Here is a 17,069-nt window from a genome sequence, read left to right on the forward strand (position 1 = left end):
ACTCAGTTCTGTTGGTCTCTTCCAGCTTGGGCCCTCCTGGGCTGACTCTCAGTTCCCCCACCCTCCTCGTATTGTTTCTCCAGATCAGCTCAGGGAGCTCCTTCCGCTAGTGCTGCTAGGATCAGTCTCCAGCTCTCTGCACTGCTTCCCTTTGCTTCCAGCAGTGAGCTACTGCCATGGTCCGTCAGTTGACCTCTAGTGCAGGGTTTATATCCCACAGCCTGCTTCCTTTGGCATCTCAGATGCTTTTCTTAAAAGTGTGGTCCTCAGTTTTTCACTCTCAGTAACAGAACAGGGTCCCCTGTTATAATAATCAGGAACTTCGTAAATTAAAGATTTTTTTTTTTTTTTTAAATATTGTCCTCCATGTACTAATTTCATGGAAATATTACATTTGTCAAATGGGAGAAAGGAAAAGCCAATAAGGAAAAAAAGACTTTTGAATTTGGATAAATAGGTTTGAAACAATGATGAGTTTAAACTATAAAAAAATCCAATTGTCCTTTTAGTGTTTTTTGATGAAGTATTATAGTATTAAATCATCAGTGACAGTTGTCTTGTGTATGGCAATAATACTCAGAATGACAGTTCACTGGTAATGCATTACAGTAACGCATCATAACAGCAACAAGGTAATGTACATATCACACTTCATTAAAATGATGGCTGCTTTATGATGCATTGCTTTTTAAGCATGGTCCAACTCAAAAATGCTGCTTGAGATTTAATAAGAGTTATTTTTTTTAACACTTAAAATTTATCCCTACTCTTTCATTTCCTGTTGCCTCTTGTAACTCCTGGGTCCCCTTTGAGTATCCATATGTTGTCATCTACTTTCTCATCTGATGGGTCTTTGACCCTTCCATTCCTGGACTACTTTGGACTTGATAGTTTACTTCACTGCTCCTATTTGTTCTCCTTCCACTCTCCTTATTAATGCTTCAGATATCAGCTGAAAAAATCTTCTGCTCTTTCTTCTGCTGTATGGGAGCTGTACTAATTGGCTGTACTAATTCTTTCACTTTTTTATGATACAGCTTGTATCTTTCACTAACCCCATTGACAAAGATGGCTCTTGAATTATTTATTTCTTGCAAACAGGCAAATAAATCTGCCTCCTGCCTTTTAGGAAATGCTGCCTATTTCATTAATTGCCTTCACCAGTGTTGTAAAGGTCTTTATATAAAACGTTAAACAGAGTCAGTGCAGTTCCTTTCAACAGAAGTGTACAGCTAAAACAGTTTAAATGTCTAATATTATGTTAAAAATTCCAAGCTTCTAGTAATTTTAAACATGGCCTGAGTAAATAAACTGGTTTTTATAATAATCTATAGAATTAACTGCTGTATTGCTAATACTGTTTTCTAGCCTCTGAGAACAATTTGCAAAACAAACGTCTGAAACTTGATTATGAAGAAATCACTCCATGCTTGAAAGATGTGACCTCAGTTTGGGAAAAAATGTTGAGTACTCCGGGAAGGTCAAAGATTAAATTTGACATGGAAAAAATACATTCTGCTGTTGGGCAAGGTAAGCACAGGTTATTATTTTAAGATACTGAAGCACACATACAATTTAACATTAGGAAAAAAACTAATGTGACTTCTCTGTCAGTTCTAGTTCTCTAATTACATTATTAATAGACATGCTTGCCACACTCCTAAATAAACAAATGAAGGGTTCAGCAGTAAAATATTTTAGTTCATTTTCCCCACAGTTATGCTTCTGCAACTTCTATTGAGTTGGAACAATGAAGTCAGAGGTAAAGTGTTTGTTTGTTGTTCATTATGCAATGAGAAGAGAGATTGGAACATCACAGTTTAGTAGAGGCAGCTATTTTTTATCAGTTACTGTTATAACCTGGATTTAAAAGAAACATGGATCTCTCCCAAAAGCATATCTCTGTGAGCATTAGATGAAGCTCTACACGGTTATGTGTTCCAACTCTGGGCATACATGGATAAAATAGTATTTGAATATCTGTTTATAGATACAGAAGTAAAACAAGGAGAAATGTCTAGGTCTGACTATACTCAAAAGTACCAGAATTTTATAATATAGTTGATTTTCTGACTACTACTATTAAGAACATTTAAATAGGAAATAGCCCTAAATATATTTTACAATGTTTTAAGAAATTGGGCATTCTCCCTTACCTTTATTATTTGTACTTAATTAGCATATAGAGTTATTTAGGTGCATTAAAGTAGTGCATAGAGGCTTCTGCTCTGTTATGCTAAGTTCAGTACATACATGTAAGGAAGGAAACTATCTCAAAGATTTTCCAACCTAAGTACCATACAAAGCTGTCTTATGGGTGAGATTACTAGCCAGTGATCACTAGTAGCAGGTATTTAAATGTTTTGTAAATAAGTGATTGAGCCTGCATGTTGTTTATTCTTACTGCCCAAATTGTACCCGACCAGTTGATTATATCTATATAGCAGTAGCACACATCTCAAAGGTTTCTAACTTAATTCCTGAAGAAAGTTCATTGTCATCAATTTTTATTTCTGTCAGAAGATAAATAAGTTTAGTCGGCCAGTACTTGAGGAAGGGAGAAACTTTGCTTCTGTTGACTGACCAACATTTTTTGAGGTTTCTGGTCTACTTTGAAACCGAGAAATGCAACTTTAAAGCTTTGGAATGATACTTAATTTTAATAAATTACTAATTATACTTGTATGCAAGTTACAAGCTGTAGAGGGAACACTGTCTAGTTCTTGCTGTTTTAGAGCATCTCTCTCAGAAACCTGCTGTTGGTAAACCAGTGTCCTTAGAGTGAAGTACTGTGGTATTTCATTTAATATGTACTGACATAAGACATTCCCTTAAAATAATCTGAGACTTGCAGCTTGGAAAGAAATGCTACAAAATAAATAAACCAACAGAAGAAAAATCTAGGGATAATCACGAGATGACTATTTTGAGGTGAATAGTGTATTATGTCATTTGCAGTAAGTATACCTCTAAAGTGTCATCTACAATCTAACATACAAAGAGTCTTATTTGCATACTTAAATTTTTTTATCTGTCTCAACCAGTTAACGTAACAGTCTGAGTTTTAATTTATTTATAATACCTATAAGTGAAATACCTTTAATTTAGGTATTGCTGGACTAAACATTGTTTTTATGTGGATGATGCCATATGCACAGATGAATATGACAGGAGAACATTTGCCTTAAGGGGTTGAATACAGCTATGCCAGTGCAGCAACAGAAGTACACCATTGGCCAAATTCTGTACATTCGACCTCACTGAAGCTAATGGAATGTCAAGAATGTGACTGAGGACAGTGTCTGGCTCCATCAATGTACCCAAAAGCCCATTTTCTTCATTTTAATATGTTTTTATTTAGTAACCAAATTCAAACTGCCTAAAGTAGTTTGCAAAAATATTCCCCAAGTGAATTGTGCTGTGGTTTTGCCTCAAATATCTTTTTAACTGCTCATACATTCCTCCCAGAGTTTCAGGGTAAAACAATGTTCTGTAGATAATGATGGTCTATTAAAAATAAGTTTTAGAATAAGTGGATAGATTTCTCTGTTTGTACAAGAAAGAACATTAAAATTGTGCTGATATATATTTTAGCCTTCTGGAAGAGTAGAATTTATTAAACTCAGTGAGTTTTGACCTCCCTTATTGCAGTCTTTTCATATATTAAATATTTATTAAAAGAAACAGGAACAGGGACCATAGATCACCTAAAATTTATCACTTTTTGATTCCAGAACATTTAGGAACAGATTGCAATACCCCTTTTTCTCAGTGAAGAGTGTTAACCTTCCATAAGGCATTCCATTATCACAGTGGTAAAAAGTATGTTAATGTGGCATGAGATTATTTCTGTCCTTTAACCAGTAACATATCAATATAAAATTTGTCATTAATGGTAGCTGCAGGGACTGGATTCAGGAGATTGCCATAATCACAAGATTACAAACACAGGCTCCCTATATTTTGCTCTCCTCCTGGCCCATACTATTATAGTCTGCCCCGGTCAGTGGCCCCATTTCAGTAGGTCTGTTCCAGTCACCTAGCCTACTGTCTGTCCGGGTGATTCAGACAGTCACCTGGAAGTGAAAGATATGCATTCAAATACCCTCTGGCTGAGGATGGCCTAACACCCATGTTTTCAGCTTCTCATATGTGAATAGCACCATATCTTCTTCAAATCATTAAACAGTTATTCTTAGAAATACAGTGAGGCCTTGTGAATCACAAGTTGATGGATTCACACCAAACAGGGAATATTAGTCAGGCCCTAGGCCCTAAGCTGCTTATGGGGACCAGAGCTAAGATACATTGCAGTGCTTCATACCTTCTGTATGCCTTTGGGTTCTCTGAATTACACTTCAGAGGTGCTTACAACTCCTCATTTTTTGGGCAGAGTGCCCAAATAACTAAACCTGAATCACTCTTAAATACCTTCCCATTTAACTCTATAGGGTTCCTAAGTGCTCATGCTGGTCAAATGTAAGTGTTTCAGTGCCAGAGTATAGGTACTGAATAAACCAGTAGGATTTTTACACCTTTTGTTTTGGAGAGAAAAGAGTAAGCCTGGCACATCAAGCTAGTCTCTTTTGTATCTTGGTTGGCCTATGGCATTTTTGTGGCTTTTCACTGGACGTACAACTCAAAAGGTCGTGGATGACATCTGGTAAATAGATCTCCAAAGCTTTGATTCTGCTAATACTGTTAACTTGATATGTAGTGTCATCCTTAGTTTTAGATGTATTACTTTGGCTTACTCTTTTTCTACCCAACCCTCTTCCACTGTCTTTCAGGAGTACCACGTCATCACCGGGGTGAGATTTGGAAGTTTTTAGCAGAGCAATACCATCTTAAACATCAGTTTGCAAGTAAACAGCCGCCAAAGGACGTGCCTTATAAAGAACTCTTAAAGCAATTAACTTCTCAGCAACATGCAATTCTCATTGACCTAGGTAAGTCTACAGCAGTGTTATGAAAACAGAACTAGAATTTCACAGTCTCTGGAGAAGTTGTATTGTTAGTAAGAAAATATCTAATGAAAACATCATCATCTTGGTTAATGAAAGCTACCACTGAAAATGGACTTTTATTGAATATGTTTTAGAATAGTTATTTAACACCATTAAGAACCAGTTCAAATGCAGAAATGCTCTATAACTTCCTGCCTGTGGCTCATGCAATAACTGCACTTGGTAGATGTAATTTTATTGGAGCTTTAAATCAAATATTGAGTGAATTCCTAAAGGCAGTGGAATGGAAATGGCTAGGAAAACAAGGTTACACTTAAAAAGCCAACACTTTTCTTAATAACTGATAGTGCTCATTTATATTAATTTATATAACAGGACTCCTAAACACTATATTAATTTTAAAAATTAATTTATCTGGCTTTACTTTTGAAACACTAAATGCGTAGTTAGGAGCGCACTTGTGTAACCTAACTTTCAAAGATGCTGACCACCCACCATCTTTGGTTTCCCCGGGAAATTCTAAATGTTCAGCACTTTAATCAGTGCAGCCACTTTGTAGAAAATTTGTGAAGGTTAGGCATGTGATTTTTCTATTTAAAAACAAAAAAAAAAAGTTTCCATTTTTCTAAATTGGTTAAAGGATTGCATGGTTGTTAATATCATAATGAAACAGAAGGCATTAAGATTAAATTTGTGGAAATTGTTGTTTTAGTGTAGAAAAGGTACAAAGGAGTAAACAGGCAACTTTCTGCTTTCTTCTCTCTCTCTGATTTTGCAAAAATATATCAGTTCTTCCCACAGCACAACAAGACATGACCGAGATCAAAAGATTTCATGAATCCAGAAAAACCTTCATGAGTTCTTTTAAAATGTGGATCTCAGTAGCCAGTTTATTTCTGATCAGAAAGACTTGATCCCATTAGTGCTGTGACCAGTAGAAATGCTCTCCCCTACTAGGCATATTTGCAGTGGTCACCCCATTTTATTCCACAAACCCTGTTAGGCTACTTTCTTCCTCAGCCCCATCCATGCTGGTGTTGCACAGTGTATAACTTCTACCCATTTAAGAATGCATTGCCAATCCCAAATATTGGTTTCCCTTGACTATGGCATTACCCTCCATGTTCCCAGTTACAGGTTTTCTCTAATTCTCTGCACTGGAACACGGATATCCTGGGGCATCTGTTACAACTTGTTCTAGTGCAATTAAAACTTTTCTTGCATAGTAATAATGGCTCAAACACTAACACCTAGATAGTGTTTGTATGCAGTAGACGTCTTAAACACAAGCCTTAATCTACTTTTCTAAGAGAACTTCTGCTTTATATGTGGATAATCCCTGACCAACTCAAGGATTATAGACCATGCATTGTATTCTAACATAATAAAGGAATGCATTGGTGTTGTGTTTCAGAGTAGGCTAGAACTTGCATAAGATTTGTGTTTTGGAATAATTTTATTGTTTGTCTTTTTTATGCATCCATAGAAGACAATAACTTGGATTGTTTACCAAAATTTTTAATAAAACTTTTATCACTTACGGGAAGGCATAAATAACCAGCTGCCATTTGGATTATGTGATTAAAGCTTCAAGGAAAATCTCTGCAACTCTTGTTTTAATCTGAACAATTAATACATGCTGTGTATATTAGACTTCCTTTTATAACCCTGGAAAGGCAGTCCACTGATGGCTTGGCAGACCTTGTATCTTATATTACAGTGAAGGTTTTTGCAGAGTAATCAAGTTTGTTGAAAGCATTTGAACAGCATTAATGCAGCATTAAACCACAGTGCCCTGTCAGAGGGGTGACCTCATCACTCCAACAGTTCTTGGTTGACCTGGTGTTTCAGATAGCCACAGTAAATTGCTTCAGGCTTGTCTGCAATACTCTACCCATCCTGCATGGGGGTGTAGGATCTTCTCTCTGCCCCTAGCTGGTACTGCCAGCAGGTGTGGAAGAGGCTGGGCATGGTCCCTTCCTCCTGAATAGACTCTCTATTGCCACTTAAAATGGACCCAGGTTTATATAGCTGAAGAGAACATTTCTTCTCACTCTAAACTGTTGGCTTGCCATGGTTGGCTCTAACATAATGTGCTTAAAATTCATCTGACAAGAAGCAGGGGCACTTTAAATTACCCAAAGGGTAATCCAGGTAAATCATGTTGGTATATTATAAAGCTGTTTGTTTGGCAACCAACAAGACAAAATTAAAATGCACATCTAAAACTAGCGCTTTGTCATAAATTATAAATTGAATAGATACATAAATAAATTGCATTTGGCTGATGGTGGTGGCTTTACTTACCCTTATGGCTTCAAACTATCTCTTTGAAATATGCAAGTCAGTGAGGTGCAGTTTCTCTGCACAATCCTACCTGGTGCTAAGAGTTATTGGGCCTTCACAGTCCAGTATTTGGCCACACACAAATAATTGCAGGTTAATTTCATGCAGAGAAGGCAAAAGGGAGAAGGGAAGGTGGGAGTCTGCACAGTAAAATATACATGAATGTCTAAATTGACCAGAACTTTTTGTAAAATTGAGAGTTAAATACAGACTTGTTTTGAGAGAAGGAGTTACAAAGTTAAAATGTGCCAGTCATTGAAAAGTTTCATCTTCAACGAAGTGGAAGCTAATGACTTTGTAAATAACACAAAAACGTCAAACAATTGAGCAATACAAAAAAGACTGAATACTTAGCAAAACCGGAGCGTTTGAGTTCAACATTAGCAGGATTTTATTCCATCAGTCCTCAGGCTCGGCCGTGGCCAGATTGGGCCTGGCTCAAGTATCTAAGAATCCAAGGAGCCTTCTGGCCATACAGGGACTGCTGGTTTTACTGCGTTTCAGTTGTTTCCCTTCAGACTAAATGTTACAGTGCTTCTAGGAATCTCTCCGTTGCACAACCACAGAGAATGTTTCTGTTTTGAAAATAAAGATTCCCCTTTACACAGTAGTGATCATCCCCTTCCAAACAGTACAGTCCAGCTGTCTGTCCAGGCAGCATATGACTCATGGAAACAAGGAGTGGGATTCACTAAATCTTCTCTTTGTAGTGTTCTTTCTTAACGGAAAGCTTTGGTGGTTGGCCAGAGAGAAGGAAGAAATTGACCAACTCAAAAGAGCATCTTCAACCCTCCTCAAAGGGGAGGAGGAACACTTGAGTGCTGCTCCACCTCCCATGACATTAGTGTTAGAGAAGCAAATGTACAGGAGAGGAGATATTCAGCTCATCGTCGGAGCTGTATCCATTGATTTGTGTTTAATAAATCTCAAGAGTGGACTCAGATGAGTTCAGAATAGGAATCATGAGTGCAGGATGCAGTGTGCCTATTTAAATAAGCCCTGCTTTTAGTCAGCTCTGTGCTAAGACATTTAGAAGTGTTTGGGGCATTTTATAGTGATTTTGCCTACCCTTTCTTCTGGATAGTGGATAAGGTTAATTTACCAATGGATTTCTGGGGTCTGCTGATTCAGTAGGCTAAATGCTTTCTGCTTGGTTGGAATACAGATGTATATACACGTACAAACATGCATGCGTATGAACTCATTTTCTTGACACAGGTGAGTGGTTATATTGGAATATTCAGTAATAGGGTATGGGCATATAAATGCATCTGTTAATTTTTTGAGATGTGTATTAAACCCAAATATCTGAGAGAAGGATAGAGTCCTTAATTTTTAACAAGATGAAGCAAGGAAACTACATAGTTCTGCAGTTCACAGTAAGGTAGAAGAATGCTGTGACCTGACAAGCAGCATAGCTGGACAGGTAGTTGCAAGGAACTTGCTTGTTTCAACTAGTGTTTCTCCAGGCTCTTATAAATGTTTACCTGAAAAATCTTAAGGATTCTTCTCCAAGAATTTACATGCTTGTGGTGGAGTCTGTAAGCTTAAGACAAGCTATTTTCTTGCAACTTCATAATATTTAAACAGCTTTTTTAAGTGAAGCTAAAGGGGACTTGCTGCTCGTGAAACTTTTCACAAAATATGGATCAAATTATAACTATTCCTCATATTGGACTGGATAAGAACACCCTGAGTAAAATAGTGATAGAGAAAAAGTTCTGTGGGGTGAGACTGAGTTTGCTAATCACTTTCCTGTCTTGACTTAGCCCCCCTCTGTGCTGACTCAGCTCTGCTGTCTGGCACATTGGAAGAGAATGCCAAAGCTCTGCCTGTTCTTCAGCCATGTGTAATAGCAGCCTACCAGCTGCTTTTCCCTCTTGCATTTATTTCATCTGGCAATATGGATAATTCATACCAGAAGGGAACGTTTTTTGTCCCTGAGCAGGTATCTAGCCAGATCCAAGAGCAGCCTGTTGTACAGCACTTTTACATCACACTCACTTCTATAAATATAAGCACTGCTTTGTATGAACAAGGGTGTCTGACTCTTGCTTTATACAAGCTGATGTCTCTGAAAAGAAAAAAGTCCATGTTGATGCATTAGAAGGTTAAAAACAGCAAGGTATCAAAGGGAAATGAATTGTATTAAACATTCCCCAGCATGCTGCTAGATGCTGAAGGCTGCACTGTGTCAGCCCAGGCACCATGAGTTGCTATAGCAGCTTTTCTAGTGTGGTATCTACTGTGATTATGCAGTGCTACAGACATTTAAATATTCGCATATAATACTAAAGATGGTGACATTGTGTATCAGGCACTAAAGTAGTCATTGCTATTAGGATTTTTGTTACTGGAGAATCATTATCCTTATGTAATTATTGTAACATTTTTTTAAACTTGTATTATAGTAGCAGCTAGCAACCCAGGAGCCTGGTAAACTAGGTTCTAAATAACAGGGTGAAAACACAGTTCTGTTTTGACTTTGAAAGACATAAATCCAAAGCCCATTTAAATCAGTGTAAATGCTGCATTCCTTCAGGGTAGGTCAGAGTACTAACTATAATGCAGAAAGAGCCAGCCTCCGGCTCTGTCTTTTGAAACTAGGCCTGTTTTGGTATCCAGCAACACAACAGCATTCCAGGAGCTACAGGGCGGGGTGATATTTAACACATGAATGACTAAAAAACTTTGCTTGTACTGGAACAAAAGTATTAAAATTTGCTCTTGATTTAGGTATTTTGTTGGGGGAAAATCTGGTGGATTTTTTTTTTTTCCCCCTTCCTTCCCGAAAGGAAAACTTTTTTATTTCAGAACCACGGACTAGCATCAGAGTGTAAGGTGACCACTTGCAGATCTGCCATTAGGTAACCATGTATTTGTACAGGCCCTGTTTAGTGGGGGGGAAAAAAGAATAAAGCACCTTCTGTCTCAGCTTGTAAATGTTATGTGTCAGATTAGGAAGGTAAGTTTGTTTAGCTAAAGAAACTTGAGTAAAATTGTTATTGCCTAATAGGGATCATGATGGTTTTATTACACACAACGCATATCAATATTGAAGAGGTTATGAATAATTTAGGAAGGAATAGGTGGAAGTGGGTAATTTGTTCTAGATTTAAAGGGTCTGATACTTGTTGATAACACTACTGTAACTCTGGCCATGAACAGGCATTACATTTCTGCCAAGAGAAAAGCCATTCTACTGGCACAAAAAGAGAGAATATAGCTAGCTGTTCAGGGGGTTTCTTGCAGAAGAGAATTGGCTCTTCCTTAAGAAGTTAGATCAGTTACCCATGAGAAAGGCTTCCCTCCTCCTGATCTAACTTAAAAGGCTGTCCACTTCTTTTGTGTGCAGAGGTTACCCAATGTCCCACATATCTCTGCTCTCTCTCCTTCCCTCACCCAAGCGCAAGCTCTCAGGGATCCCTGTGAAGCCCGCATAAGAAAACTCCAGCCTTCCTGCCAGTCACCTTGGCGGGGTTGGGAATGTTCCCACCGGGGGAGACTGCCCCTGAGCCCCAAGCAGGTTGCTGCCAGCAAGAATGGCCCTTGGCCATTTTCCAGTCAGCCCAGTGTGGGGGGTGGGAGCTGTGCTGCAGTGGCATTCCTGAAGTTTCATTCAGGATCAGAATGATCCCCTTACTTCCTTACATGCCTCCAGTTCCACCAGAACGCATATGGGGAGTGGGAGACAGCTGTGTGGTGGCTGCAAGGCTTCCCAAGTTCAGGCAGGCTTGCAACTCCTGCCCCTGTACTGGTCCAAGTTAATCCCAGAGCAGCCCATGGAGCAGGGACTATTCTCCTGCCATGGGAACCTGCTGGTTTCCCACCAGGAGTGGGTGGCCCCATCCCACCAGTTAGTTGTCTGGCAGAATGGGGGGTTATTCTCCCAGGGCTGGAGCCCTCCCTAGGCTGGCTGTCTTTTCAGCAGCTGCCAACTGTCTGTTGACAGCCTGCCCCTTTCTCAGGCAGGGGAGAGGGCAAGGCGTCAATTACTGAGCTCCCCCAAGGGCAGAGGTGGATCAAGGAGCAGCCCTCTAGTGTTCTCTGGCTGGAAATCTCAGCCGTGTAGCTCTCCAGCCAGGGGGCTAGATCGCATGCTGGCTTCTGCTCCCGGACTTTTTTTCAGATAAATTCTTGCTGGTAGAAGTGAACACCTGCCCATGGCTTCAACACTATTGACTTCTGCTTACATTAGTGTAATTAAAATCATTGTCTGGCTCGAAGAGCTGAACTTATTCTAAGAATTCTTCATTTGGATGAAGTAGTTGTTCAAAAACATTTTCCCCTTAATTAGAAACTTAAGGCATAAAATAAGAACAGCGTCCTGATTATTGTGTCCAGTCCCCTGCTATCATAGGCAATCCTGTTGTACAATCCCTTTCATCAACCGATCAAACTATTTAGGTTGTCCTTCTATTGCAAAGCTGTTGCCAGCCTCAGTCCTCTGATTATTGTAATAATGCTTACTGCCAGAGTACAAAAGGCTCTGTGTGTTTTATGTTATTAATTCAATAAGGTTAGTATTGAAAATTAACTCAAAAACATAATGCACCTTCAGAAACGTTTAACTTGGTCATGTAGCTATGTTTGTTTGTTTGTTTGTTTGTTTTAAAGTTATTTACTTCCTTTGTTTTTGTAGGGCGCACTTTTCCAACACACCCATACTTCTCAGCACAACTGGGAGCTGGCCAGCTGTCACTGTACAACATTTTGAAGGCCTATTCTCTTCTGGACCAGGAAGTAGGGTATTGCCAGGGTCTTAGTTTTGTTGCTGGAGTTCTGCTACTTCATATGAGTGAAGAAGATGCTTTTAAGATGCTAAAGTTCCTCATGTTTGATATGGGCTTAAGAAAACAATATCGTCCTGACATGACTATTTTACAGGTATGTGATTTTTATGGCTCTGGAAAAGCATGCTAATAATAATAGCAGTATGCTTTTAACAGAAATATTATTGTCCAGTCCTGCGTTTTAGCTTTTTGACACAATCTCAAAAAAGGAGAAGGTGAACTACAAAGAATACACCTTCTTAAAGATGCTTGTTTCCAATTTAGGGGACCATTGGAGAACAATAGAAATTATATACCCCCACTCCTCTGAAGTCTGGTATACAACAAAATTGGCTGTATACAAAAATCTGTCTTCAAAATACCCTACTGATTTTGCTCCTGTATGGTTTCAGGTGCATATCACCTGGGTATTAACCCATCTACTTTAGGAGGAAAGGGAATGTTGATCAGTCACGAAGCCCTGGGTCTTTGAAATGGCTCCAAACTACTTTCCCCCCCCAATACAAGTGTCTGTGAACAACGATTGATGATTTTTCCCCTTTATTTTTCACAAGAAAGTTTAGCACAGACTGTAGTCCTTTAATAACCCTACTTAATCTTTTATTCTTAATCAGTTATTCACTTCTTTCTTCTGTTTGCAGATCCAGATGTATCAACTATCTAGACTCCTTCACGACTACCACAGAGATCTCTACAACCACTTAGAGGAGTATGAAATTGGCCCCAGTCTCTATGCTGCCCCCTGGTTTCTCACTATGTTTGCTTCTCAGTTTCCCCTGGGATTTGTGGCCAGAGTGTTTGGTAATGCTTCATAAACTCTCCTACTGATCTTCTTGAAGGCATACGTTTTTGTAATCGTATTTAGAATGGCTGTATCATCTAGCCTGCTTGAAATGCCTAAGAAAAATGTTTTTTCTTATTTTTGATGAACTGAACTGTCCCTTCTTCAAACCTATGGTACAGTTATAAAAGTCACCTAATAGGAAGTGTAGGAGTGGAATGTATAGCAAAATGCTGATCAGGGAAGGAACACTCTTGCTTCTTCACTTCTATTGTCCCTTTTTTCTATCTTCTCATTTCACCTGCATCCTCTGGTAGTCCTCAGTGAACCTCCCTTCATTCATTACACTGGAAATCAGCAGGTTTCTTTTTTGCACAGTATTACTCACAGTTAGTGGGCATTTGCAACATAGTTCTATGCTGCATAAATCCTCTGAGGGTGTGGGTATATAATAAGCAGGTTACCTTGAGATAGGGTAGCATACAAACTTGCAGCACTTCAGTTACCCCTCAGTAATTGGCTGTCTGTATGCCACTGTAAATGACAGGTTTGCTTTGCTTCCTAAGGTATTCATCTTTATGGAGTGCTATGCTAACATGGTATCCAAGCTAGCTCATTCAGAGCTAAGTCAGGTATCACTATACATCAATGCATTGTGCTCTCAGGGACATCTACAGTAGTTTAGGAATATACAATAAATACTCATGGGGCAGAAAATCAGGTACAGTGAAATTTGGTTAATTAGTCACTGAGGTAACGCCTGTTTCACCTTAGTTCAGTGTTCACCTATGTTCAATGTACTGAATCCCCTCCAGAGTCCTCAAAGATTTTGGCTAATTAGTCATATGTTAAAATGTAATTAGTCATTTCCAACTGTACTGAATCATACTGATAATGTTAATCAACTTTAAAGATACTGACCTGTTTCTCATAGCATGTGTGAGGCCAGCTGATGTTACAAAACATTGGATACTCTACCATTTTATGGCTCAACAAGACTAAAACAATCAACCTTTCTATTTTGCACAATTACCTTCTCTTTTGGTGAGGAGTGCATGTACAAATACAAAGCTGACATTTTTGACTGATTATTTCAATCCCATCCTGATCATATCGTTCTTATATAGCAGGGACTTTTGAATATTTGTCATAGAAATATTGTACTTCATACATTTTATCTTTGTAAACATACAGTTCTCATTTTAGCATGCCAGAATGTGTAGTTTGCACTCAGAATTTTTGTAATACATTTTTCTTAAATGTCAGTGTCCAAAGTCATTCCTTACAGTATTTTGATATGGTATGCAAAATACATCTCACAAAAAGTTAAAAAGGTTAACTATTGATAATTATGCACTCATGGCTAATTAATTACCATTACCAATTTACTTGGAGTTTCAAATCAATCAGACTTTACTGTAGTTAGATACTTATGACTAAATCAATACACCCACAAATTGATGGTTCTTGTAACTGTAAGTAAATTTTGTCTATTTGTTTAGATCAGGGGTTGGCAACCCCTGGCACGCATACCGAGCATGGCACATGGGGCCATTTTGCTTGGCACGCCGCAGCCAGCCCCAGCTCCGGGTAGCTGCTGTCAGGAACAGAGCCCAGGCTGCTTGCAGCAGGGCTTGCAGCATCGCAGCTGTCTGCTGGGAACAACCCAGATCCTGACTGGCAGCAGCTCCCCAGAGCCAGGGCCAACTGCAGCCAGGAGGCTCCAAACAGCTGTGCCAGGCTCCACCATCAGCTCCGCACCACTTGCTGCAGCTGTCCAGAGCCCAGGCTGGCTACAAACAGCTGCGCCAGACTCATCACCTCCGTGCTGGGAGCAGGGGAGAGACCAAGGCTGCACTGTCAGGCCCGGCCTCCACCACCCGGTCCAAGGCGCTCCTACACGCGCTGGTGCGGAGTCGATGCCGGAGCCCGGCACAGCTGTTTGGAGCCTCCCAGCTGCAGACAGCCCCGGCTCTGGGTAGCTGCTGCCAGCTGGGATCCTGGGCTGCTCCCAGCAGGCAGCTGGGGCGCTGCAAGCCCTGCTGGGAACAGCCTGGGCTCCAGCAGCTATCCAGAACCAGGGTAGCAGCTGGCAGCCACAGAGCTCAGTCTGTGGGGCAGGGGCTTTGGGTGGGGGGCAAGGGGCACAAGCAGGGCATCCTGCCAGGTACCCCTTGCCCTCATTTTGTTTTTCTGCCATGCCGGCACTCTGACACCTTCCGAGGTAGGCATTGTGGTGGTTTTCAGCACTCTGGCCAAAAAAAGTTGCCTACCCCTGGTTTAGATCATACCTAGAAGAACTGTAGTTAGGCAAGAGAGACACCTCAGTATTGCCCAAAAGTTAAGACACAACTTGAATAGTTTACTGCACTCAGATTAATTGCTTTCATGTTTAGGAGAAAGAAAGAAGTTGGATGGGAAGGGACTGGAAGCAGTACAGTAAACTCTGGTAATATTTTAGCTTTGACTTGTAGAGAGATGTAATCCAAGCATCACTTGGGGAATACAGGAATTTCTGTAAAAGCTGTAGTCCATGTACTCTGGTGTTCTTATCTCTAATGGGGTCAGTGCCAGTTGCTTCAGCAAGTGTGGCAAAAAAAAATCTTGCAGTCATGGTTATGGAATTGGTCCTCATAGAGAGAGCTGTTTGCAAAAACTCATTTAGTTAGGGTGCCTACAGTCATTTTCCTCACCCAGTCAACATTTATGTAGCTAATTTTAAGCTACCTAAACATAGACCAGGAGCTATACATGCAGCTGTTCACTGCTTCCAGGAGCCACATGGGGGACCCAATAACCTGATGAAAGGAACTTGGGGTAGGGGGTGAGGCAGGTGGGATCGGGGGGTGGGCTAGAGAGTTTGCAGGGAAGGAGAGCTTGGCGGGATCCGGGGAGGCTGGCAGGTCCGTAGATGGCGGTTGGTGGCGGGGGCGGAGGTTCTGGGAGCCCAGTCCGGGTTGGGAGTGTTCAGCTTTTGGGCTGGGGTGAGCAGTTGTGCTTTCCCAGCCCCAGGGCTGCACTGTAAATGCACTGTAAATGCGTACAGGTGTTTGTGAGCTTGGGTTAACGCTTTCTTAGATCGAGACTGAGTTAACCTGAGCTAAGTTAGTGCACTTTTTCAGGTAAACTAACATATATTGGGTGCACCATTTTTGGGCAATTTAAGCCCTCTGAACATCTTCATGATTGGGCATTTAGAACAACTTAACCCTGGTATGTTTGATCTAAATGTAATGCCTCTTTGTATTCTTAAAGACAGGCTACTGCCCTTAAGATTGAATCTTCTATTCTAACCAAAAGTAAAATTTTCAAAAATGACCATGAATTAGAATTTGAAAGAATTGCCTGTAACTGTTCACTTTTTCCAAAGCAGTCAGAACTCTTGGTAGAAGCAATATATTTTATTAAACCAACTAGATAGTTGCAAAAAACATTTTTTTAAATAAAAAACCTTTTTTCAAATCCTTTTGAGGAAGTAGCCCGCAGTAATCTCTCATAGCAATGAATTCCAGGGACCAAATGTGTTACGTGAAGAGGTATTTATTTTCTTTTATGACTTAATTTTTTATGCCATTCTGTTTCATTGCATGTCCTCTTATTCTTTTATTTTGCAATGCTGATTGAACTTCTCAAATTATATTGTCTACAGTTTGTCATTTTGTCTACCTTTATCATGTTCTTTCTTACTATTTGTCTTCTCACTAAGCTATACAATCCAAATCTCTTTCAGCTGTTTTTTATAAAGGTATTATATGCTTCTACTCATTTTCGCTTCCCATCTTAATAAATGCATGAGGAGTCAGTTACATAAGGACCAATAATTTACCCATGCATTCAAATTGCTACTTTCCTGACTTTTTAAATTGTGGATTCTTTCAGTATAAAGGCAAACAGTAAATCTTTATTTCAGGAACTAGTTAGTCTGTTCCTGTTCCTGTTTAAGTAAACACCAGAAATAGCATTGGAAGAAAACACAGTGATAATGATGGCCTAGATTAGATAGAATAAGCTCTATATTTGTTGCCCTTTCAATATACAGATAGCCATAGAGAGCACAGAAGCTTTTCACAACACATGGTTATATTTTAAATAGGTTTGCTGCACACTGGTAAATGTCAAGCCTATGATAATTCTGTTGAAGAACAAAATGAAGGTGCAAATACCATGCACTGCATTTATAGT

The 17,069-nt window shown here is 39.6% G+C and overlaps 1 protein-coding gene across 8 annotated transcripts in view; it reads left to right on the forward strand.

Moving 5' to 3' along the window:
* The window catches only part of TBC1D1 (TBC1 domain family member 1), a 182,124-nt gene that overhangs the window by 151,661 nt on the left and 13,394 nt on the right, over positions 1-17,069 (forward strand). For all 8 annotated transcript variants that reach the window (XM_090035743.1, XM_090035742.1, XM_090035744.1 and 5 more), the window contains 4 exons: positions 1,369-1,530; positions 4,791-4,949; positions 11,956-12,200; positions 12,748-12,907. In XM_090035743.1, the coding sequence (XP_089891869.1) occupies positions 1,369-1,530; positions 4,791-4,949; positions 11,956-12,200; positions 12,748-12,907 (726 nt within the window). The remainder of the gene's footprint in view (positions 1-1,368; positions 1,531-4,790; positions 4,950-11,955; positions 12,201-12,747; positions 12,908-17,069) is intronic.

This window comes from Crocodylus siamensis, chromosome 2 (assembly GCF_052110815.1).
Source record: "Crocodylus siamensis isolate JL-2025a chromosome 2, ASM5211081v1, whole genome shotgun sequence".
Lineage (NCBI taxonomy): Eukaryota > Metazoa > Chordata > Crocodylia > Crocodylidae > Crocodylus > Crocodylus siamensis.